Source organism: Eptatretus burgeri, chromosome 5, assembly GCF_056783735.1.
Source record: "Eptatretus burgeri isolate ZD-2024b chromosome 5, Ebu_testis_v1, whole genome shotgun sequence".
Taxonomy (NCBI): Eukaryota; Metazoa; Chordata; class Myxini; order Myxiniformes; family Myxinidae; genus Eptatretus; species Eptatretus burgeri.
Window position 1 is genome coordinate 72,287,221 of NC_140965.1, and position 23,903 is coordinate 72,311,123.

Sequence of the window (23,903 nt, forward strand, 5' to 3'; positions counted from 1 at the left end):
AAGCGTCCACATATCGTGTGTAAAACTTATACCCATCGCATGCGGAACGTGTGTCATGCGCCGAGTACGTCGTAAAATTTTGAACATGTTTAAAATTTCTTGACGTACTCTACTTACTACAACGTATGATAGCGTACTTTAGCGTTCTACTCACGTATACCAAACTTACTCATCCTGTATTTGACGTGCCCCAACGTTTTAGACACATTTTTCTTAGGTCGGCATACGCTGGCAAGATCGCCAAGGTGTGACCGCGATGTTGACACTTCCATTTCTATGGCAGTTATGATTCGAATCGTTGTGCTTCAGCCTTTTAATAGGCTACGTCACGACATCGTCGGCGATGCGTGCAACGCGCTATGCCTAAGTTAGACTATCGTTGGGCATCAGTTGTGTAGGCCGACAACAGGTTCAGCATTCGTTGGTATAAGTTATCTATAACACAACGAAACGTTGTGTCCATTACCAATGCGTTATACATCAGACCAAGTCGCTATGAATACGTCCGAATCTTTAAAAAAAACATCAAAAGTTCAACGTAAGCCAGCGTTTTAGATACATTTTAATACGTTGCCATCGCTGGCTAAAACGTCAAGGTGTGACCGGGCCTTAAAGCTCTACGTAGCTTTGAGCATGGAAAAGCCCCTGGGATCAATGGAATTTGAGTGAAAATTTTCAGAGCATTTTCAGACATTTTAGGCCAAGAAGTACTGTTAGATCTGCAAGAAAATGTATGCATGGTATCCACATACGCTGATGATGTCTGTGTTATCATTAAAAATGATCAGGACCAAACTACTCTTCTTGAATCTTTACATAGTTTTCATCTTGCTTCAACTTTGGGGTGTAATAGGCAAAAGACTAGACCTCTGTGGGAGTCCTCAGCACATTGCACACTGGGTCGGCTTCCATTTGTGCCACCACAGTCTCTTCCAAAAGTCCCAAGGTGGACGAGAGAAGGGATGAAATAACTAGATGTTTTTTGGCACTTATCAGTACTCCCTTATTAACTGGGAAAGATTGGTAAATCAGGTAACCAAGCATCAAAACAAATGGAATAGGTTCCTTCCGCAAATGTCTTTCAGTGGCCCCTTAGTATATATTATATTACAAACAACTTAGTTACCCGTCTTGCGACATTAATCTATCTGACTATAGCCACCAGATGTCTTGCTTAAGAATATTAATCAACTACTGGTAAATATATTTTGGGGAGGCTATCACTGGTTGCGGTCAGAAGTACTTTGTCGTCCCCTTGTCTGATGGTGGCCAAGGGTTCATTGATGTAAAGTGGAGTCCGATGGCCTTTTGGTTAAAGTCAATATAATGATTGCTCAATGTGAATCAACTGCGCTGGCGCCCTGTAGCACACCGAATGCCGAGACAAGCTGGAATGCTCAGCTACGGTCTTGAGTTGTTTTTGACTGAATCTCAAAAAGTTGGTGTGTGCGACTCCCTCTGTTTTACCAGTCTGTTAAATGCTTGGCAAGCCGTGGCAGTGAGCTATCAAAAGGAATCTTATGGTGATAAAATGTTTGCGGGGGAACCTTTATTCCTCAACCCACTCTTTCCCAATGTTCCCAAAAGCCGTTCGTTTTTCCAAAACTTCACGTCAGTTAGTATGAAAAATGACTGGCATCTTCGTGACGCAACCAATCGCTGCTGGAAATTGACTAAGCAAACTGCTGAGATAACTGGTACTTGGTTAATAAGAGCTGTAGCTCAAGTACAAGTACTTGAAGAAGTCATTCATACATCCTTTATACTTGGCCTGCAGTGGAGTCAAAAGGTTAAATGGGTACCCCATAAACCCTTAAATTCCCAACTTACGTGCCAGTTTCACCAGTCTGTCTCTGTCTCTGCAATGGCTCTAATTTATTCAGTAAACTTGAAAGTAAATCTATTTACCAGTCCTGTCTTTCCTTTATTAATAGAAATACCTCTGCAGCAGGAATAATGAGATGGAAAGCACTTTGACCTGATGCCACCCCTTCTAAACATGCATGGAGAACAAGGTACTACAAACCTATAACAAAAAGGTCAGGTGACTTACAATGGAGACTAGCTCACTGGTTATTGCCGACAAACACCTTTGTAAATCGTCTCGATGTTACTGTATCAGTGCTCAGTCCCTTCTGCAATACCACTGAAGATTTGTTTCATGGTCATATCAATTGCAAAAGATTGTGTCCTTGTTTTCTTTCACTGAAAAATGTATTTGAAAGAGTAAATGTTCATTTTTTCCCCTCCGTTTACATATTTTTCGGCTCAGTCACTTTGGCAAATGAAAAGTTATTCATGTTTTCTCAATTTTTATTGTCAAAGGTAAACGAGCAATCCATGGCCTCAAATTGTTTAAAACCGAGAATTTAATTTCTATCGAAATAATGCAAACATCAATACTGTCGGATGCCAACATTCACGGTCCCATTATTCGCGGACCCCACATATTCGCAGTTCATAAAGTGGGCCCTGCTTCTACATACACGCATTCACATTGTTTTTAATGTTATTTTAATATATTAATTTTTAACACTTCAGGACTGGTCTCCTATATCCACCGTTACTGATATTAATTCAGCCTGAGAATTCTTCCAGAGAAAACTGCTGTCTCTTAGGCACAGATTAATCTCATCTCGTCTTCATTCATCTTGCCCATCTGAAAATGCTCTTGGTTCTCTGAATCATGTGGTGTCTGAAAAAAAAGGAAGATGCTCTTGGTTCTCTGAATCAGCGTGACGCATCGACTGACTCGGTGGTTCCAGGGAATATCGAGTCATGGCAGACAAGCCCAAGATCCGACTCAAAACAATCTTTGAAGTGGTTCGTCGGGATTAGGAATGGGCAACTGGACGAACCCGACGGCTGCAACATTAGAAATTTAGAGTTCAATGAAGGTTTCCTTTTGTACTATAGCACAATTGATTGTCTGAAATAAACCTTTTCAAACTATTTATGACAGAGTATCTGTTAATTGAATCCAATTTTATGAAGACTTTTTGCATTCCTCAGAATAATAATCACTCTAAAAAATAGCATGCCAATTTCGTTTGCATTTTCCTTTCTTGCGAAGAACGAGTAGTTTGCGCTTTTTCAGCCACCTAGTTTCCCAGTTTGCACTTGTAAACCTATTCCACATATAGTCACATGCATGGGGTGTGCGAACCTTCACTCACTGGCCACATACAACAGGAGTGGTAGGGCCAAGGATAGCAGAGTGGTGACTGACTAAATTTAAATCTGCACGTGAGAATTGGAAGCTTGTTGTTTTCCAATGGCTCCCTCCTGTTCTAATAAGACCGGTGGTGAAAGGAAGAGATCTATCGATGGCAAACCAGTCTGTCGATGGCGTGCAGTTTCATAATAATATAAATTATGACAATAAAACAAACACAGTAAAACAATATCAACAGGACACGCAAGCACAACCACAGAATCCAATTTAGCACATTAAAGGTATTCAAAAATCTATTCCTGTGTGCCCCTTTAGAGAAACACCTTCATCAAAAAAAGGTTTTGACTGGCCAGGTGAGACAGTCTGAAAATTTTCCAAATGCCAGAGACAATATTGTTAATGAGAAAATAAGCACCAGTACAATCCTAGCAATGACTATTATAAAAATCATGAACAATGTTGCACACAACACAAATACTAACCTGCAACTGTATCGGCAGATGGGATACCACTTGTGAAAGGAGGGTACTCGTCGGCCTGTCCTTGCAGAGCAATACCAGTTTCAGCTCTGTATCTCCCTTGAGCAACAAGCCCTTAGCCACATGTCCAACCCGCATCACCCCTCTGAGTATCCGTTGCCCTGGCACGACCTGATGATCGCTCTCAATGCCTTCAGTCTCCTTCTTCACATCCCTGAAAAGAAACCAAAGAAAATAACAAATGAGGATGCCATCAAAATCAAGCTAAATGTTGCTACATCTTCCATTCAAGCCTTGAATTGTCAAATTAAATTTTATAAAGAGGAATAATTAAAATAAAATAAAAATTGCATTTTATTTTCATTACCTCCGAAACCGAGATTATGTTTTCACCCCTGTCTATTTATCTGTGAGCAGGATATTTCGAAAAGTTATGGCCAGGTTTGGACGAAATTTGATGGATAGGATGGGTGCATGACTGGGACGAATTGATTCAAATTTTGTGAAGATCCAGATCCGAATCCGAGAATTTTTAAAGCGAGTCTTCACCATTGTTAGATGGAGCGAAAAACGATATACAGTATAGCATGATATTTTTGTCACCATTCCCCACCTGTCAACTCTCACGTTTTTGCATTGAGACTCACGACTTTCTGTTGAAAGCCACGTTCTCACGTTCTCGCTATAATTCTCACACTATTTTTTAATTTCTCGGCACCAAAAAATATTTCCAACATTATTGCATTGCAACTGGTTTAACTGATGTTAGAAACATTGAATACCGACTTAAATCTGATTGCTTCGTGCAGTTCCGCACTTCCTATATGAGAGACGGAGTACGATTGGTCAATTATCAACGACCATCCTGATCCAATGAAATGTCTTGCTACTGGGGGTTCATTTTTCACACTAAATTGCCGCAAAATACTGGGAATTCATTATTCTGGAAGCAACGTGAGAAAATGAGTGACATTGAGAGTGACTATGATTCAGATGGCCCTTCAACTTTGAAAAAAACGGAAACTGATTAAGTACCAAAGGTGCCGCTAAATATGGTACAAAGTTTAGTTCTACCTGGACAAAAACATATCCGTGTATTATCGCCGATAAGACTTATAAGCATCACTTTTGACGCACTGTTTGTAAATGTAATGTTTGTTGAGATCACCAGGGATTTCGAGACGTGGAACTGCAATCGCACAATAAATTGGAGAAAAATCAAATCTTCATCAGGATCCCTTTTATCTGTGTTTGCAGTTCAAATGAAAGTCAATGACAAGGTAGGTTAAGTATAATTTTAATACAATTATCGTATGGTAAATTCCTGAAATCGAGTGGTAAAAAATTAACTATTCGTCCAAAATTTTTCCGATTAAGATATAAAATAGGATTATCATTTCTTTATTATCAAATACCTGTTTGATAATAATACCAGTCACTAATGTTTGAAAAAAGTTTATTTTTCTACAGGTGAATAAAATGTATTTTTTGCATTTTGCATTTATTGGACTTCTATTTAATTTTACCATGTTATTTTATCGAGACTTTGCATGGCATGTTTGGTATGTTGAATGTTGTTGCCTCGCTGTGGTGGTAGAAACTGATATCAAGTTCAATATATATGCATTAACCAATGTTTATTATTTACTATGTAGCCTGGTGTTGGCTTGGTGGTTAGGATGGTGGCTTGGGATCCCAGGGTCCTGAGTTCAAGCCCCGTTGGCTGCAGAATTAACACCAGGGGGTTGACTCAGCCTGTCATCCTTTCGAGGTCGGCGAAATGAGTGCCAGTGTACTGGTCCCGGTGTATGCCCCGGTTAGAATAGGTGTACCATATCCCTGTGTGTCGTAAGAGGCGACCAGGGTTGGCGTCAGAAGGGCATCCGGCCATAAAACATTGCCTCAAGAAAAAGCCAAACCCCAGCACAGCAGGGAAAAATGGCTGTAAAAACGGTCATTTTTTTTTTATTATTATTTACTATGTAGACCTAATACATGATATTATATACTATTTCTTTAACACACAATATATCTATACAGTCTTCTTTCATGTTTAACAGTTTCATAACATTCAACAAAATGTATTATTGATATCTTCAAATGGTTGGTGATGGTATTGATCGTTATCTTTGGACATTTGTCATTTTAACATGCTCATGGTGTTTCATTTAATGTTAACTAAGGATTTACACTTGTTGTTAGTGCCTGTATAGATTATTGTCTTGTGTTATTATTTACTATGACTCACTATCACAATTCAAAAACCATAACAGGTACAAAGAATAAGATGGGGAAATGAGTATTTTAGATATTGCATCTATATTTATGTCTTTTTCGCTTTTAAAGTATACTATTTGGTAAGTTTAGATGCTCAACAAATATGGATGAATTTGGCATGAGAATGCAGGGAATTGCGTCAAATACACATTAGAAAGCAAACATTTTCTGCGGGGGGGGGGTGCCCCCAGACCCCCCTAGGTCTTATCTCGTCCGTTGCAGTCTTTTTCACTCTCTATATCACTTCATTCTCGTTGGATCATTCATCCGGGAGACGTCTCTGAACAGATCCACTCGTCTGTTGAGAAGTAAGGCCTCTGATGAAGCTTTTTCGCCGACTAATTGCTTTGCAATAGTCAGTGATAAAGTCGCTGTGCGATCTCGCTGGACACATTTTACATTCTCACACTTTTTCATAATTTGGGGTTGACAGGTCTGCCATTCTGTCTGCCAGCATATGTACTGTTGTTACCCCACACACGTGAAGTGAAAAGCGGGGTTAAGCTCTTCGTTCTTGTCCATCCATCTGTCTGTAAATATCAGTTTATGACTGAGGAACAAGTTATTTAAATTGAATGATATATTTTCAACATGAATCAGTCCACGAATCGAAAAACAAACCTGCCTTTAGCAGTACTTTGTCTCTGAATTTATCCTGACCGTGCAAACGTGGAGAGGAGTGAGAGAATTATTTTTACTCTGTCTTCCAGTCAAACAAAATTAAAAATCATTTCAACCAGAAAACTTACTGTTTTTAAAGACGTCATAAAGGAAACAAACAACACACACGGATAACTCATCTAACGTGTTATATACTGTAGGGTGGTATATAGACCGGGAGCCTGCAGGGGTCAGGGTAGCTGGAAAGCTAACAAATTTTCTCATGTATAGTAATACTCTATATTCATCCCTACTTACAGAAATGGACATCTGCCGTTGCGCCTCTGGTGGGTGTGGTCTTGGGGGCCATTACAATGTACTCAAAAATTGAGCTCGATCAGCTCCATTACCTAACTAACGAAAACCCATCAAAATATAAGTAGCATGTTCTCATATATTATTAATGATCAATGACAGACATTTTTGGTGGTGGGGTACCCCCGCCAGACGCCAAAAACTGGTACCCCAAAATTACGCCAGATCAGCTTGTGAGCTAACAACTTGAAACCAGTCTCAAAGTGTTCAGCACAGCCCACTGCATCAGAAATCACCACTGCCAGACATTTTCAGTGGTGGGGCACGTGCGCCAGACGCCCAAAAATGGCACCACCCTGTAAGCTGACCTCGATCAGCTCATGAGCCAACAACTTGAAACCAGTCTCAAATTGTTCAGCACAGCCCAATGCATCAGAAATCACCGCTGCCAGACATTTTCAGTGGTGGGGCACGTGTGCCAGACGCCCCGAAATGGCCACACCCTGTAAGCTGACCTCGATCAGCTCATGAGCTAACTCAATAAAATCACCCCCAATTCGTTCAGCAATGCCCACAATATCAGAAACCAGAACTGTCAGACATTTTCAATGGTGGGGTACTCCTTCCAGATGCCTTAAAAACCCCTTCACGACAGGATAGCAGTCGACTGGCCATGGTCATGGGCAAAGCAATATATGTAATTGGGGTGTTATCTTAAAATCAATGAAGGCATTGAGAAGAGGATGATTGATAAAAACCAGCTCAAGAACTAATAAATGACTGCTGTATTAGATTGATTTGTTCATTTTTGTTCCACGGTTACTGTTAAAGTAGTGGCAGATTTACCTTGTAGAAAAGTGGTGGCATTTTATGATTTTGATCCCTGACAAATACGTATGAAAGAAACTGTATAAGTGTATTTTTTTCAGCTTGTTTGGTTACCGCCCACACAATGGATGCAGAAAATACAAGTTCAACATTAGGGGTGACAGTGTCAGAGGAGGCGCCTCAACTTCAAGAAGCACAGTCCTCATCTATGGTTAGTTTTCTACTTTATTTTCTTAATTGAATGAAAGAATACACCATCACCAAGAAACTGATGTCAGTATTTGGTAGCACAGGCCCAGGAATCTCGTGGCACCAAAAAGGTATTCATTATCCGTCTTCTTAATTTTAGTACAACAGTGTAATGCTACCAAAATGGTGTTTATTTTAGCCCTAATAAACTATTTTCACATAGACACCGCTAGAAAACTAAACAGGTTTATTTCACTCATTCTGTGTTCCATCGCCAGTACTTCCTACAATCAGTACCGTAAAGGTCATAGCATAGTGTTTGAAACCTTTGGAATAGAAAGAGGCAAATGACAAGTCGAGATCAATGAAAGTACCATACTATCATTCGACTTGGAGCTAGGGGAGTTGACAATGTGTTAGTGCAACACAATTCAGATATCTTCTCCAGCTAATTAAGGTGTCTTTCTCATTTCAAGAAATCGATTGTTCCAGTATCCTGTGTTGCTACATCTGCCAAAAGTCTACGGACGAAGACAGCAGGCTCAAGGCATTCGACGAACATACATGGAGCACAGTAAGGAATGCTGTTACCTCACGCAAAACTCAGAAATCAGAAAAGTACTCCGACATCACTAAAAGGATATCACAAAGCAATCAGGAATCAACTCATCATTATCACCCTTCTTGTCATAAAAACTACACTGCCGTGAAGCACCCAAGAAACGCTCAAACATCCGATGATGCACCCCCTGCCAAAAAACCTAAAATTCAAACCAGAACCTGCAGTGTCCTCCCAAAAGATGATGATCTGAAAGAAAAATGCTTATTCTGTGGGATGGGCTGAAAAAAGAAAAAGGGCAAAGAAGAGCTAAGGCAATATATTAGAACAATGAGTGGTTGTGAAACAATTCGCAATCGCGTAAAGTTCTCCAAAAACAAGCGTCTCAAAGGTCTTGTTAGGACTGGTGTTGATATGATCGCTGCAGATGCATGGTATCACAGAAATTTCCGCTCAAAATTCCTTTTGGAAACCGACAGCCTTGAAAAAAAGGTTCAAATAGAGTGCTTGGATCCGAAGCCTACACCACAAGCTTGCCATAAGAGTGCCTTTGCCTCTTTGTGTGCGTACATTCAGAGTGAGGTATTTGAAAACCAACGGTCAGTGTTGGTCTCTGCCTTACTTGACGTCTACAAAGCAGAGTATACAAGCATCAGAGGAGATCAGGAAGAAGTTGAATCTTACTTGGCCCAGAATTTGCAAAGGAAGATCAAAGATTATTCTGGAGATCGCATGAGAGTGAAGCTTGCAGACCAACGGAAAGGCAATTTTGTTTTCAGTTCATTAGTCCGGGAAGATGATGCAATGGCTCGACTCCATAATGAATCAAAAGAACATGAACAGAATGACAAGTTGCGATGGGCAGCTCTGCATCTTCGATCCCAGATCATGACACTTCCAAAAACTAGGACACCAAACCCAGCTACAGTACAGAATCTAAAGGAACATTCCCCAGACATTGCCAAACAGTTAGACCTGTTCTTCAGGAGTTTTCTTGGGAGCCAAACACCAAGCTTCCGTGGAGCGCATATGGATAGCCTTGACCGCAAGGCGACTTCAATGGCATCAGATGCAATTTTCAATGTTACATGCGGGACTGTCAAACCATGGAAGCACACAGCCATGGGCCTTGGCTTTGCTTCATTGACAGGATCCAAGCTGTCATTGCAAATTTTGAACAGGGCTGGGCACAGCATCAGTTACAGTGAAACCAAAGGTTTGGAGACTGAATTTGCATATTCTGTGGAATCAAGTGACCGCAGTGCACCAGATGGCATTCAGTTGGATCCACATCTAGCCACTGCCTCTGTCTGGGATAATAATGATGCCAATGTAGAGACGTTAGATGGCAAAGCAACGCTGCATACAACTGTTGGCTACACCTACCAGAATGTCCTGCCAGATGCAATGGGTCCAAATGCTAATATGACCGACTTCCGAGAGGGAAGAAACAGACGGAAATTTGTGGGGGCTGAGCGTGAAATCCTGCCATTTAGAAAACCTATGAAGACAGCCAAATTTGTTTGCGCCACAACATCAACAGCCGAGAATATAAAAATTCAGCTGAAACCCCGAGACCTATGTTGGTTTTGGAGGTTACATAATGGGGACACTCCACTACACTCTGGATTCATCAGTAAATATATGAATGACACATTGCCTCCACAACGCATTTGCTACATGGATCCGATATTGAGATCACCAACAAACAATGATGTTGTGAGGGAGACGATGATCCGTACATTGAGAGTTGCAGAGGAAACAGGGTAGGAGTATGCCGTCATAACCTATGACCTTGCTGTAGCTTTGAAAGCATATTCTATACAAGAAATTGAAAGGCCATTGTTTAACAAGTTGTTGATAATGCTTGGCAATTTCCATGTTGAATTAGCTTTCTATGCAGCGGTTGGAAACCTGATAAATGAAAGCGGCATAGAGTATATTCTGACTGAAGCGGAAGTACTTGCTGAGGGGTCGATGGTTGGGTTCATAAAAGGCAAATTTTACAACAGATGTACCCGAATTCATGAACTCTTACCAAATGTTTTGGAGAAGAAGATGTACAAGTGCTTTGTTCTGGACTTGTCATTAGAGGAACACGAGGAATTTCATACAGTGATGAACAGAGTCCCTTCTGATCCAAACCTGATGGAAGCTGCACACATTGAAGACCCAATCATCTTGCAACATCTTCAGAAGTATGAAGTATTCTTCCACAAGATTCTTGATGGTGACCATGGACCAACAGCACAGTTCTGGGGAACTTACATCTTCCTCATCAACCGTCTACACAGAAAGTTGCAGAGGTGCGTTAAGACTAATGACGTCAGTGGATACATTAATGTCTTTCCATCAGTACTGGAAGTTTTCTTTGGTTTACATCGCCCGAACTACGCCAGATGGGGAACACTTTTCCTTCGAAATTACAAGGTTCTGACCCTAGATTGCTTGCGGTGCTTGAAAACGGTGCATTTTCCATGAGGCGAACCAAGAAGAATTATAGTAGATCTGTTGTTGATCTCTCCCTTGAACAGTCTGTCAATCGTGACTCTGGATCGAGCATGAAAGGTATTGTTGCTTTCCGTAATTCATAAAGCGCTATGCGGCGTTGGTCACTGACCATGACACAGAGGGCTATGGCTGTCACAGAATTAAGAACATTTGCAGGAATTGAACTTGGGGAGCATGCAGCTTCTCAATGCCGACCCTCCAGGATAAAGAAAGACAATGACCATATGGCTTATCTAAGTGAAAATATCGATGCATCCTGCAATCCTTTTATTGTTGAAGCTCCAGCTTCCTTGGTGAATGTCGCAACTGGACATGCAGAATCTAAAGCTACTGAGGAATATCTACTGACAACACTGAAGCGAGGCAGGGAGGCCAGGGAAAAGTTCCGAGAAGAATGGGAGGGTAATAGCGACCGGCTTCTCCAGCCAGTGAAGCGCACAAAGGTGCAGAACTTTGCAGCTGAAAATGTGAAGAAGAAAACCAAACTACCGGCCATGCAGAAAGCCATTACAAATGCAGAAAGTTTGCGGGATATGTTTGTACGCATGATCGTGATTATTGCAGAAAAGACGGGTTTTGACCTTCATAATGTCCTCACCTTCCCAATCATCACATACCCCTGTCACGAGCACACTGCGATGGATCACATGTTAAAACAGAGAAAGCGGCCTTGTTGAGGAAGCTTGAGGCGATGCAGACAGAGCCAATCATTGAATCAGCCCGACCACATGATGACTATGCCCAGGTCTATGATGGTGGATTACTTCTGCATTCAGTTGTCTCCCAAACCAACATGGGTGCGTCTTATGCATCGATTTTCCGTACAATTCTATCTGTCGTTTGCAAAGGGAGGGTGACCGAAGTCCATGTCTGCCTCGAAAAGTACATTGAAAACTCCATCAAGGACAGCGAGAGAAAACTGAGAGGAGCTGTCGACCTGCAGTATACCATCACAGGACCTGACCAGAAAATCCGTCAGAGTGGGCAAAAGCTGCTTGACAATGGAGTGTTCAAAAATGAACTTGGGAAATTTCTCCTCCAAGAATGGAAGAAAGACCATTACTGGAGTATCTACAAGGGTAAAACAGTAGTTGTTTCCTATGGTGGCGAGTGTTTCCAGTATATCCCTGATGAACTACAACCAACGATGTGTCTCAAATCCAGCACATCTCCAAGGTGACCATGAAGAGGCAGATACCCTCATCGCCTTCCATGTTGCTAACATAACGGCCAGCCACATCATCGTGAGGGCATCGGACACAGATGTATTGGTGATCCTGCAAGGTGCGATTGGACGGCAGCGACCAGAGGTTAGGGCCATGTTACTATCATCATGGATTGCGGTATGGGAAACCACCAGCAATACATCAACATATCGAATATCGCAGGCATCCTTAAAGCAACCAAGCCAGGACTCCCAAGGGCTCTCCCTGGATACCATGCCTTTATGGGATGTGACTTCACATCAGCCTTCTACAGGTAAGCAAAAAAATGGGCCTTCAGCAAAGATTCAAATGAAGTCTGCTGTATGAGAGGGAAAACTGGATTTGTTAAAAGATTTCAGATTTGAAATAAGAAATCCCGTCAGCATTGGTTTAGGGCATGGTATCTGCTAGCATAATCCATAACAATTAGAAATCATACAACGCTTGTGCTCCTGTTGAATTAAGATGTTCCGAGATTCCTCTTTGTGGTAATGATTTTCTCATGCAATGAATTCTTTATTCAGGAAAGGCAAAGTGAAACCCTTCGAAATCATGAAGAAAGAAGAGACTGGCCAATTTGTTGATCTGTTCATTGGCATGGGAAACATAGTTGAAGGTGTTGAGGTTGATGTTGCTTCGGAGTTCGTCTGCCAGATGTACGCACAAAGCAAAACCAAAGATGTTGATGAAGCACGATACAAAAAAATTGTTGGATATGACTGGCAAACTTGATCAGGTAAATTAGAGTGGATAGAAAATTCATTCCTGTAGTATTTGAATAAAATTTCATTAATTTTCATGGCACTAACCATACCCTTAATTGCATTTTAGGAGAATCCACTCGCAAACATCAAACGGGTTGACTGCGCACTGTTGCTGCCTACTCGTCGATCCCTGGAAATGAAGATTCGCCGAGCTCAGTATGTCACGATGCTGTGGACCCATGCCACTGCAGCATCTCATGGTGATGGTTTGTCCCCCACAAATTATTGATGGTTCACAAACAAGGACTGCAGACTGCAACCTATTTGGTTTGAGGGCCCTGCAGCTCCATCTAGTCTCTTTGGCACTACCGACAACACAGATGCAGGAACAGAGATCGACAGTGACAGTGATGAAACGATTATAACTGGAATTGATGAAGATCTTCATGAACTAAGTGATTCAGATGATGAACCATGGAGTGAGGACTCTGATTCAGATCAAGATGATGAAAACTTGATTGACACTGAATAATTGTTCATCTTTTCTTTTCTCTTCTCATGAATTGTTTCATTTATCTCACTTAAAACCATATACTCAAATATCATAAGGTTTCAGAAAGCTCTTATCCATATGGATGGACCTCCATGTATTCACATGCTGTGTGCTCTCGTATTCCTAAGATTGACTGTTGAGCACAACTTATTTGTCATAGAAATAAAGCAATATTTAATACGCTTAATTTCTTTTTCTACTTGATATTTTCTTTTTCTACCTGATTTTTAAGTGAGCTCATGAGCTGACCTCAGACAGCTATCAGGGTGTGGCCATTGGGGTGTCTGGCAGGGGTACCCCACCACTGAAAATGTCTGGCAGTGGTGATTTCTGATGCAGTATGCTGTGCTGAACAATTTGAGACTGGTTTCAAGTTGTTAGCTCACAAGCTGATCTAGCGTAATTTTGGGGTACCAGTTTTTGGCGTCTGGCGGGGGTACCCCACCACCAAAAAATGTCTGTCGTTGATCATTAATAATATATGAGAACATGCTACTTATATTTTGATGGGTTTTAGTTCGTTAGGTAATGGAGCTGATCGAGCTCAATTTTTGAGTACATTGTAATGGCCCCCAAGACCACACCCACCAGTGGCGCAACGGCAGATGTCCATTTCTGTAAGTAGGGATGAATATAGAGTATTACTATACATGAGAAAATTTGTTAGCTTTCCAGCTACCCTGACTCCTGCGGGTTCCCAGTCTATATAATAGACGCTGGGTAAAACGGCGGTAAAACACGGAATTTAAATATTTAAACGACTTTCACGATCTTCATTTTATTTAAATCTAATGAAATTGAAATAAGCCTATTGTTGGCTTAGTGGTTAAGGTGGCTGGCTTGAGACCTCAGGGTCCTGAGTTTGAGCTCTTTTTTCAACGCTGAATTAACACCAGGTGGGGTAGACTCAGCCTGTCATCCTTCTGAGGTCGGCGAAATGAGTACCATTGTACTGGGGTAATAACCATTTAGGGTAACCTGAGTGGGAGTGGTGACCCATCCAGGACTGCACTCCTTGCCAATGAAACTGCCTCGGCAGCCCTATGTGCCTTTCCAGCATGAAAGGAATGGTATTAGGATTAGCCCCCATTCGACTTAGTCCCAAACGGGGGCTTATGGACTTGGTCTCGATTTTCTTGTACATGCGTGCATCCGCAACTGTACCTCAGACATGTATGGACCGATTTTATTTGTACGTGGGGGAAAAAAACAACAACATATGATGGGATACATATGCACATCATTTTGTTTGGCGATTCAAAGATGGCTGACTGGTGGCCATTTTAGTTGTAACATCAACCATTTATTGGACATGCATTTACAAATCTTGTTCAAACTTGGCACACAGATAATGAATGATGGCTTACATATGCACGTCATTATTTTCGAGATCACATCAAAGATGGCCAACTGGTGGCCATTTTAATTGTACATAAATATGGGCTATCCCTTTAATTCCACACAGCAAAATTACAAAAACAATGGGGGCTATGACATTTTATGTCTATTTTACTTTTCATTATATACTTGAACATTGTATAACACACATCGTCTTCTTGACACTTTCAAAACCCTTCCGTTTTTCAGTACTTGGGCATATTAAACCCTTCTGTTTAGCCATACTTGGGCGTACGGTGGTGTCTAAGTGTGATGTGGAAGACTGCTTGAATAGCGCTAAACTTCTGGGAATTTTTTTTTTAGCGATCTTTAGAAATCAATATTTTATTTACATTCAAGTATATGCTTGAACACTGTTTGGTAACGTGTTCTATGAACTCTCCAGTTATTATATGCCTTGCCCTCCGAAGGGACAATTTCGGGCACACATAAGAGAGAAAGGAAAAATTCATGAGATGATGAAAAAGGAAACATTGATAGTGAAACTAGAAGGGCACTCGGTAGAGCGCAGACCTCTGCTACGCAATGCCTGATCCACGAGAACATATCAGGCCCAAAACATTTTTGAAATATCATGCTATATATTGTTTTTGGCCCCGTCTCTCAATGTTGAAGAATCACTTCCAGATAGGACAGGGAACTTAAGGACCGGGCCAAAGGTCAAATTTTATGCAACAACGATGCACCCATCATTCATGGGAATATGAGGTTGTTCTAAATATTAGAAACACTCACTCTCGATTATGCCAATTATTCTTACCACCTCCACCATCTGCGATGGACGTAGGTTATATTTTCACCCCTGTCTGTTTGTTTGTTTATTTGTGTGTGTGCAGGATATCTCAAAATGTTATGGAGGGATTTGTATGAAAATTTGTGGGCAGGATGGGTGTATAACAAGGACGAATTAATTATTTTTTGATGAAGATCCGGATTCAGATCCTGATACTCAATTTTTTAAGCGATTCTTCACCATTGAAAGACAGGGACAAAATGATATTTAGCACAATACGTCAAAAAGCTGTGGATGGATTTGGATGGAACTTGGTGGACGAGTTTGTCAGGTGACAAGAACAAGCCGATGAGATTATGGTTCAGGTCCGGATCAAGATCCGGCCCATCAGTGGGAACCAAAGCAACTGTTCAGCCTGGCAGAGGTATGCGCTCCACCAAGTGCCATTCCAGTTGTTAATATTATTATTAATACGAGCAGAGTACCCACCCGATGGGCCAAGCATGCAACACGTTCTTCTGATGCATACCTTTATTTGGGCGGTGTATATGCAAATGACAGCTCGAAGGAGGAAAAATAAATAACTCTGGTTACGTGCATGCTTATAATTCAAAACACCTCACTACACTGGAAAATGTGGGGGGAGGGAATACTGCACTGTAAATGGTAGACTTGTAATATCCTCCCCCACTAGGAGGTGGCGCAACACGATACACATTTACATGGAGAATTTGCGTCTCCACCCCTCATTCCTCAAAGACCACTGGCAACGATAAAACACCCATCTATCTATAATTCCAGCAATCTGTCTGTGTCTGTGTCTGTGTCTGTGTGTCTGTGTCTGTGTGTCTGTGTCTGTGTGTCTGTGTCTGTGTGTCTGTGTCTGTGTGTCTGTGTCTGTGTGTCTGTGTCTGTGTGTCTGTGTGTCTGTGTCTGTGTGTCTGTGTCTGTGTGTCTGTGTGTCTGTGTGTCTGTGTGTCTGTGTGTCTGTGTGTGTGTGTCTGTGTGTCTGTGTGTGTGTTTGTCTGCGACCACAGTTTCTCGACGACCGCCGGTCCGATCTGATTTAAACTTGCCAGGACTATTGCCGGGGCCCCGCAGATGTGCCTTTTCAAGGGTGATGTCAATCGGACGAGCGGTTCCCAAGTTACGGCCATTTATCTGTCAACCAATGACAAGACACGATGCTATGACATCACGAATGACGTCACAATAATGTTTATTTATTTATTTATTTTTATTCTTATTTTTGCACGATTGACGGTCCGATCCGATTGAAACTTGCCAGGAATATTGCTGGGGACCCGCGGATGTGCCTTTTCAAGGTTTGATATTAATCGGATAAGCGGTTCCCAAGTTACAACCAATTCAAGAGAGGGGGAGAGAGAGGGGGGCGAGAGAGGGGGCGAGAGAGGGGGCGAGAGAGGGGGGCGAGAGAGGGGGCGAGAGAGGGGGCGAGAGAGGGGGCGAGAGAGGGGGGCGAGAGAGGGGGCGAGAGAGGGGGCGAGAGAGGGGGCGAGAGAGGGGGCGAGAGAGGGGGCGAGAGAGGGGGCGAGAGAGGTGAGGGAGAGAGGTGAGGGAGAGAGGGGGGTGAGAGAGAGGGAGAAATCACAATTCAAGAGAGGAGGTGAGAGGAGGGGGCGAGCGAGGGGGACGGGAGAGGAGGGGTGAGAGTGGGGGCGAGAGAGGAGGGGGGAGATGCTGATCCTCTGCAGCAAGTCTGGATATAATTGGAGCAGAACTGTAGGAGGAACAAACAAACCCACAAACAACAAACAAACAAACAAACCCACAAACACCGACCCCTAAATTATAGTGAGGATTATTATTTTGTTATAATAAGGTTAATATTATTATGATCTCCGACATCAAAGGTGGGTGGAGGTTATGTATTTACCCTTGTTTGTTTGTGAGCAGGATATCTCAAAAAGTTATGGACAGATTCAGACGAAACTAGTTGGACAGGTTGGGTGTGCGACAAGTATGAAATGATTAGATTTTAGTGAAGATACGGATCCGAATAAGTGATTTAAAAAAAATCTTATAGGTGATTCTTCACCATTGAGAGATTAGGCCAAAAACGATACATATCATGATATTTCAAAACGTAATGGATGGGTTATGACAAAACCTGGTGGATGAGTTGGGTAGGTGAGAACAAGCCAATAGGATTTTGGTTAAGTTATTGATGCACATCCGGCCTATCAGTGGGATACAATACGTAAACCACTCAGCATAGCAGAGGTATGGATTCTACCAAGTGCTGTTCCAGTTACTTTTGTTACTAGAGGTGGCTTTTGAAAAACACTACAATCATGTGCAACGATGATTAAGGTGCTATATATGCACCTTAACATGATATTTATCAATGGCATAAAAAATCAATAAAACATGGAAATTCCTCTGGATTCTTTGCAGTCGAGTTTAAAGCAACGTCGGCAAAGCGACTGCGAAAATAAGGCAAAGGCCTCATACTCGTGATACAATGAAGACCCCTGAAGAACCCTCAGTCCCGCTGGCAGGCTTGGTTGAGATTGAAGAAGTAACGACCGAATGAATCAGCCACAGTCATGCAGAGAGTCAGATAGACACCAAATTGCGTATTTTAGTCAGGTGACTGACATTAATTGCAGAGCAACACCATTCCAGGAAGTTCAACAGCTCGACGTATCGGCCACTCCTTGGAGGGAAAGTACATCTGCTTGGACATGTACAAGTCAAAATTAAGTTGCATCTCTCAGTCAGTTCCATCATACAAGTGCAAGTAATTGTCCATCAGTCAACAAATCAGCCACAAGCAGTTATCTAATAATTTGAGTTGTCGTTTCAAATTGTAGTTTCATGCAAGTTGTTGAATGAGCAGTTTGAAATAGGAATTGTCAAAACACATCACAGTTAAAGTATGGCATCATGCCCTCACCACTTCAAAATTACTCTGCAGTTCGTCGTAAATTTACTGGGAAGATACACGGCATCAATACAAGTTTGCCTTGAATCTTAAAAATGCTGTTTGTGGGTAGGTTTTGTCAAATAGCAACAGATTAGACATTCATAAGTGCTAATTTACTGCCCAGATTAACAAAAATAAAAAATAAAAATAATCAGTAGATAGAGAATAAATGAATAATTGAGAAAGTTTCATTCTATTAATTTTTCTCAGATTAAATACTTGTCCGGAATTGATAAATTAGGAACAGGTTGAAGTACAATGGCTCCAAGGAAAAAAATAACAAGAAAAAGATTACATACACATATTTGTTTTGGTTACACGTTTGAAACAAGTTCCAGAGGAAGGAAGCCCTGCTTGTTTCAAATTCCTGACTGAACTTGTCCCATTCTTGGAGTGATTCCCACCACAAGTTGTCGCTATTTGATAAATGTTGAGCACTGAGCCCCTTTTTAAAAAAATTAATGAGATGGTTCATCTAACGAAAGGATAAACTGTCCGATAAAAAGGTGAAGTAACTACAACGGCACTCGGTAGAGCGCATACCTCTGCCAGGCTGAACAGTTTACGTATTGTATCCTACTGATAGACTGGATTTGCATCCGGACATTAACCAAAATCTAATCAACTTGTTCTTATCACCAACCCAACTCATCCACCAAGTTTTTATCATCATCCGTCCACAACGTTTTGAGATATCATGCAATGCATTGTTTTTGGCCCCATTCTCTCAATGATGAAGGATCGCTGAAAAAAATTCTCATATCCGGATCTTCACCAAAATCTAATCAATTTGTCTTTGTTACACACCCAACCTGCCCACCAAATTTTGTCAGCATCCATCCATAACTTTTTTGAGATATCCTGCTCACAGACAGACAGACAAATACAGTGGGACCCGCTTAATAGAATCACTTTGGGCCGGACAAATTTGATTCTAATAAGCGGGTGATTCTAATATCCGAGTTCACCAGAGTTGTGGAGTATCAAGCGGATCAAATGTCGAGTACACATACGGAGACAAATACTCAGCATTTAGTTTGATTTATATGACACACTTGCTCAAAACAATGTAACTTACTACTGAAAATAAAACAATTACACGTACAGTACATATGTACTTTTCAAAGCAAAACAACATAGGTTTGTCGATGAGCCTACTCCGTAATGAAAAAATTGTCGATTGTTGCCTGCTTTAACGAGTCTGTGGCAATGGCGGTAACCTCCTTGTCAAGTTTGCGCAGGAAGGCCATGTCACTGAACCCATGTGATAGCAAACCAAGCCTGATCGTCTTAGCTGCAGACATCATTTCCTTGATGGTCGGGACAGAGATATCCTCTTCCTCCTCTTCCTCCACTTTAGTGTCGGCATCATAGTCTGCATCAGTAGCAATTCCCATTTCGCGTTGGACTGCCGAAACGATGGCTTCGTCTGTGACATCATCGTCTGTGGTTTGGAGAGTGGCGTCCATGTTGACGAAGTCCTGCCATTGGTCGGGATCCATTTGAAGAGGGTTGGCTAACTCGTCGTCGTCATTGCTCTCGACCCTTTCGCCTTCGCTTGCCGCTCCGATGAAAATTCCTCCTTTGCGCCAGCAGTTCACTATGCCGGTAGTCTTCACATCATTCCATGCTGCGTCCGTAAACAGCATAGCGTCGAGGATTGTTATCTTTTTCGCCAAGTCACTCGCTGTCATTGCTCCATCCTAGTTGTCAATCTGAGTGAGCACTTTTCGTAGCATGGCATGGCGGTAATGAGCTTTGAATGAACGGATAATTCCCTGATCTAACAGATGAAGAACAGAGGTTGTGTTCAGCGGGAGAAATACCACAGTAATGTTCGACAGTTGAAGTGATTGGGGATGTGCCGGACAGTTGTCGATGAGAAGCAACGCTTTCTGGTCCTGACGCCGAAGCTCGCGATTCCACTCATCGAGCCATTCAGTGAAGAAGAAACCTGTCATCCATGCGGAGGAATTGGCTCTGTAGCGAACTGGAATTGTTTTGAGGCCTTTGAAACACCGTGGATTCTTGCTTTTACCAATACCGAAAGGAGGACGCTTAGCACCAGTCATCGAGCAGCAAAAAAGCACCGTGATTCTTTCCTTTGGCTTTTTCCCACCGCAGTGCTGATCTCCCTTGAAGAGGAACGTTCCGTCTAGTAAGGCCCGAAAATACAACCCGGTTTCGTCAGCATTCCAGATCTCATCAGCCGTGAAGCCTTCTACGAGATCCGGAAACACGTGGTCCAGCCATTGTTGTTTCCCTCCTACGTCAGCCGCCGCTGCCTCTCCGTGAAGTTTCTTGTGGACGATTCCATGTCTTTTCTTGAACCGGTCAATCCAGCCGTTTGTCGCACTGAACTTCTTGTTGTTGAACTTTTCCGCGAACTGAGCCGCTTTCTCCCGCATCAGAGGTCCAGAAAGCGGTGCTTCCTTTTCTCTAGAAGTTTGAATCCACTTGACCATTGCCGATTCGACATCGGGTGCGTTGCCGCTTCGCTTACGTTTCTGAGAAGAAGACGAATCCACTTGACCTTTCAGAATGGCCTCTCGATCTTTCAGAATCTTGCATAGGATCGGCTGGTTAATTTCCAACTTGTCTGCAGCTTCTCGTTGGCTCATTCTGGGCAAAGCGTCATAGTCCCTGAGGATTTGTGCTTTATCAATGTTTGAACGATCCGTCCGCTTTAGTTTTCTGTCCATCGTGGAAATGACGACATGCCTAGTGCTTAGACTGCAGCTGTCAGCCGTCTGCCTATCTGTACAATGACTACCGCAATCACTGAAGTGGCATAGCGTTATTTTTAGCGTGACGTCAGCCGCCTGGTGGCAAAAGTTGGAACTGTGCGGCCAGTAGGCGCTGAACTGTCGAAGTGGATGGCCAGCAGCTGATTCTATGAAGCGGGTTTTTGATTCTAATAAACGGGAAAAATTGTGTACATTTCGATACAGTGGAATCGGTCTCAACGATTTTGATTCGATAATACGGGTGATTCTATTAACCGTGATTCTATTAAGCGGGTCCCACTGTATACAGAAGTGAAAACAACCTCATCCACCTTTGGTGGCGGAAGCAATTAAATATATGGGATTTGTTCAATTACTTCAGCAATAACAATAAATATTGGGTATCACTCACAGCGGAATTCCATCTCCGGGTGTGGAGTTAACGCCCACGCAGTCGGTATTTCTGCAGAGAACGAAAAGAACGAGCCATTTAACACATGACTGAAAAGAACAAGTGAATAAGCTTTTCTTTTCCTTGCAAGCCAAACATGCAAGACCAAAAAAATAAAATCTTAACACTCCTAAATTTCTCATGGCATAAAAATGGGCGCGGAGTTTAGGGGTGGGGATAGGTTGGGACACCGTCAGTTTTTTCCATCAGTTTACTGCCATTGATGCGATGTCTTTCACACCACCTTATTTTATCACATTGCATTCGTTATTTGTGCCTGTTGTACGTGTCCTTTATGACATCCTTAAAAACAGGATGTTACCTGTTTGGAATGATTTGGATTTCTTTGTGGAAAGTCGATGGATATTACTAGCAGATAGCAATATATATGCCTGGTGCTGGTTTAATGGTTAGGGTGGTGGGCTTGGGGTCCTGGGATCCTGAGTTCAAATCCCACTTGGCTGTTGAATTAATACCAGGTGGGGTTGACTCTGTCTGTCATCCTTCTGAGCTTAGAAAAATGAGTGCTGGTTTGCTGGTATCCTGTGTCGAAGTGGTGACCTGTCCAGGATTGTGTCCAATAGCCAAGGAGACTTCTTCGGTAGGACCAACGCTCTGCACAGAGTAGGGTCCCGATGGATGGATTCTGCCATGAAAATGGTGCCCCCTGCTGGAAACATGGCTCCTACAGATGGAGATGGTATTAAGGTTTTTATGCCTGTGGCACTGAAGTTTGACCAACGGGGGGCTATAATAATAATAATAATAATAATAAGCGTTCCTTTTGTGCTGTCCGGCAAATAGAGCAATGACAGTTTCATTTGCTAGGGGCATAGACTCCTATAGAGAAGGACTAGAACCTCACGATCTCGGGGTTTGTAACTTGTCTGAAGGATTAACTTGAGTCCGGGGCTAAAATGACTTCTAGAAGGGTGAGACACGATCTCGGGATCCATATAGGGGTTTTTGAGGATGGCGAGTTCAATAGTGTCATTTTCAACACCACCTGAGGTCATCTTCAAGGTCAAAAGGTCATATTTCAAGGTCAAATTACTGAATTTTGGTATTTTTTGCCCGTTTTTGTGTCTAACTCATCGAGGAAAACTTTTGTAAAGTCTATGACAAAACATGACATTGTGCACCTACTGCACCTACTTGCTGATTTATATCATCGTTAACTAATGTATGTTTTGTTTGTTCCTCTTTCAAAAACTGTCCAGCTGGTGATCTCACAGGATCTTTGTGTTGTTTCCTGCTTTGGTGAAAATATGCCACGTCATTGCAGCTGCTTTGGTTGTAGAGGAAACTGATGGGATGCCTTATGTAAAGGTCATATCCTTCCCAAAAGATCCTGAGGAGAGGGAGAGATGGATCTTGGCAATGCCAAATGAGAAAGAAACCTTGAGGTGCTTAAAGGAGATATATTTGTGAGACACATTTCAATTGTGATTGGGTGTCAGTTATGGGTGGCAAACGACCCAAAGAACCCCCATCAATATTTCCTGGAGTACCGAAATCAGCCTTTAAGCAGGTGACAGCCCCACGCCCAACATCATCTTCTACGTCAGAATCAAGAGCAAAGAAGATGCAGGCAGCTGATGAGGCTGCAGACAATATCCAAGATTTCGACCACCTCTGTGCTAAAATCAGCTCCTATTTTCCTGGCTTTAACGTCATAAAAGACAAGGGAAACCTTTACCTATCAATAACTGATGCTACTGGCCAAACTGTCAACCAGTTCTTTCATTTCCAACAAGTTCACTCACCTTTTGGATTTCTATTCTTGAATAGAGTTGAGAAAGATGGCATTGAGGTGCCCAAACGACTTTTTCCTTTGCAGAAGAACAGCCTGCTCTCAAAATGGTCCCAGATGAGATCCATAACTGACCAGGTAAACACCTATGAATGCACAAGCAAGGAAATTATTCAGCTTGTAATAAGCCAGCTCTGTTGGATAACTGAGGCACACGAGCTTCCTCATTTCACCTTCCTTCTGTCGCAGCTGCATCTTCTGGCAGAGAAAGACTTTGACTACGTTTTTTTCTGCTATATTTGCAGATGAAGCCTTGGAAAAGTTTTTCGGCCAAGCCAGGCAAAGAAGCGGTGGAAACTTCTACATTGACGTAGTTGACATTATGGCTGCAGCTAAAATTGTAAATTTGCAAACACTCATCAAGCATGACATTATGCCCGAATCTAGTTCTCGTGTGATTGATTGCGACAAGAACTGTACAACTTCCATAAATCCAG

General features: G+C 42.2%; 1 protein-coding gene and 1 pseudogene across 10 annotated transcripts in view; one reads left to right on the top strand and one right to left on the bottom strand.

The window, feature by feature from the left end:
• The window catches only part of LOC147026680 (spermatid perinuclear RNA-binding protein-like), a 144,913-nt gene that overhangs the window by 111,418 nt on the left and 9,592 nt on the right, over nucleotides 1-23,903 (bottom strand). For 9 of the 10 annotated variants that reach the window (XR_015058460.1, XR_015058461.1, XM_085882380.1 and 6 more), the window contains exons 3-4: nucleotides 21,615-21,665; nucleotides 3,658-3,868 (exon numbers count right to left, since the gene is read on the bottom strand). Coding sequence is in view for 8 of the 10 variants with exons in the window: in XM_085882380.1 (XP_085738506.1) it covers nucleotides 3,658-3,868; nucleotides 21,615-21,665 (262 nt within the window). In the remaining 2 variants the exon portion in view is untranslated. The remainder of the gene's footprint in view (nucleotides 1-3,657; nucleotides 3,869-21,614; nucleotides 21,666-23,903) is intronic. The other variant, XM_085882383.1, reaches the window with a different exon arrangement.
• LOC147026681 (uncharacterized) lies at nucleotides 10,086-12,113 on the top strand (annotated as a pseudogene).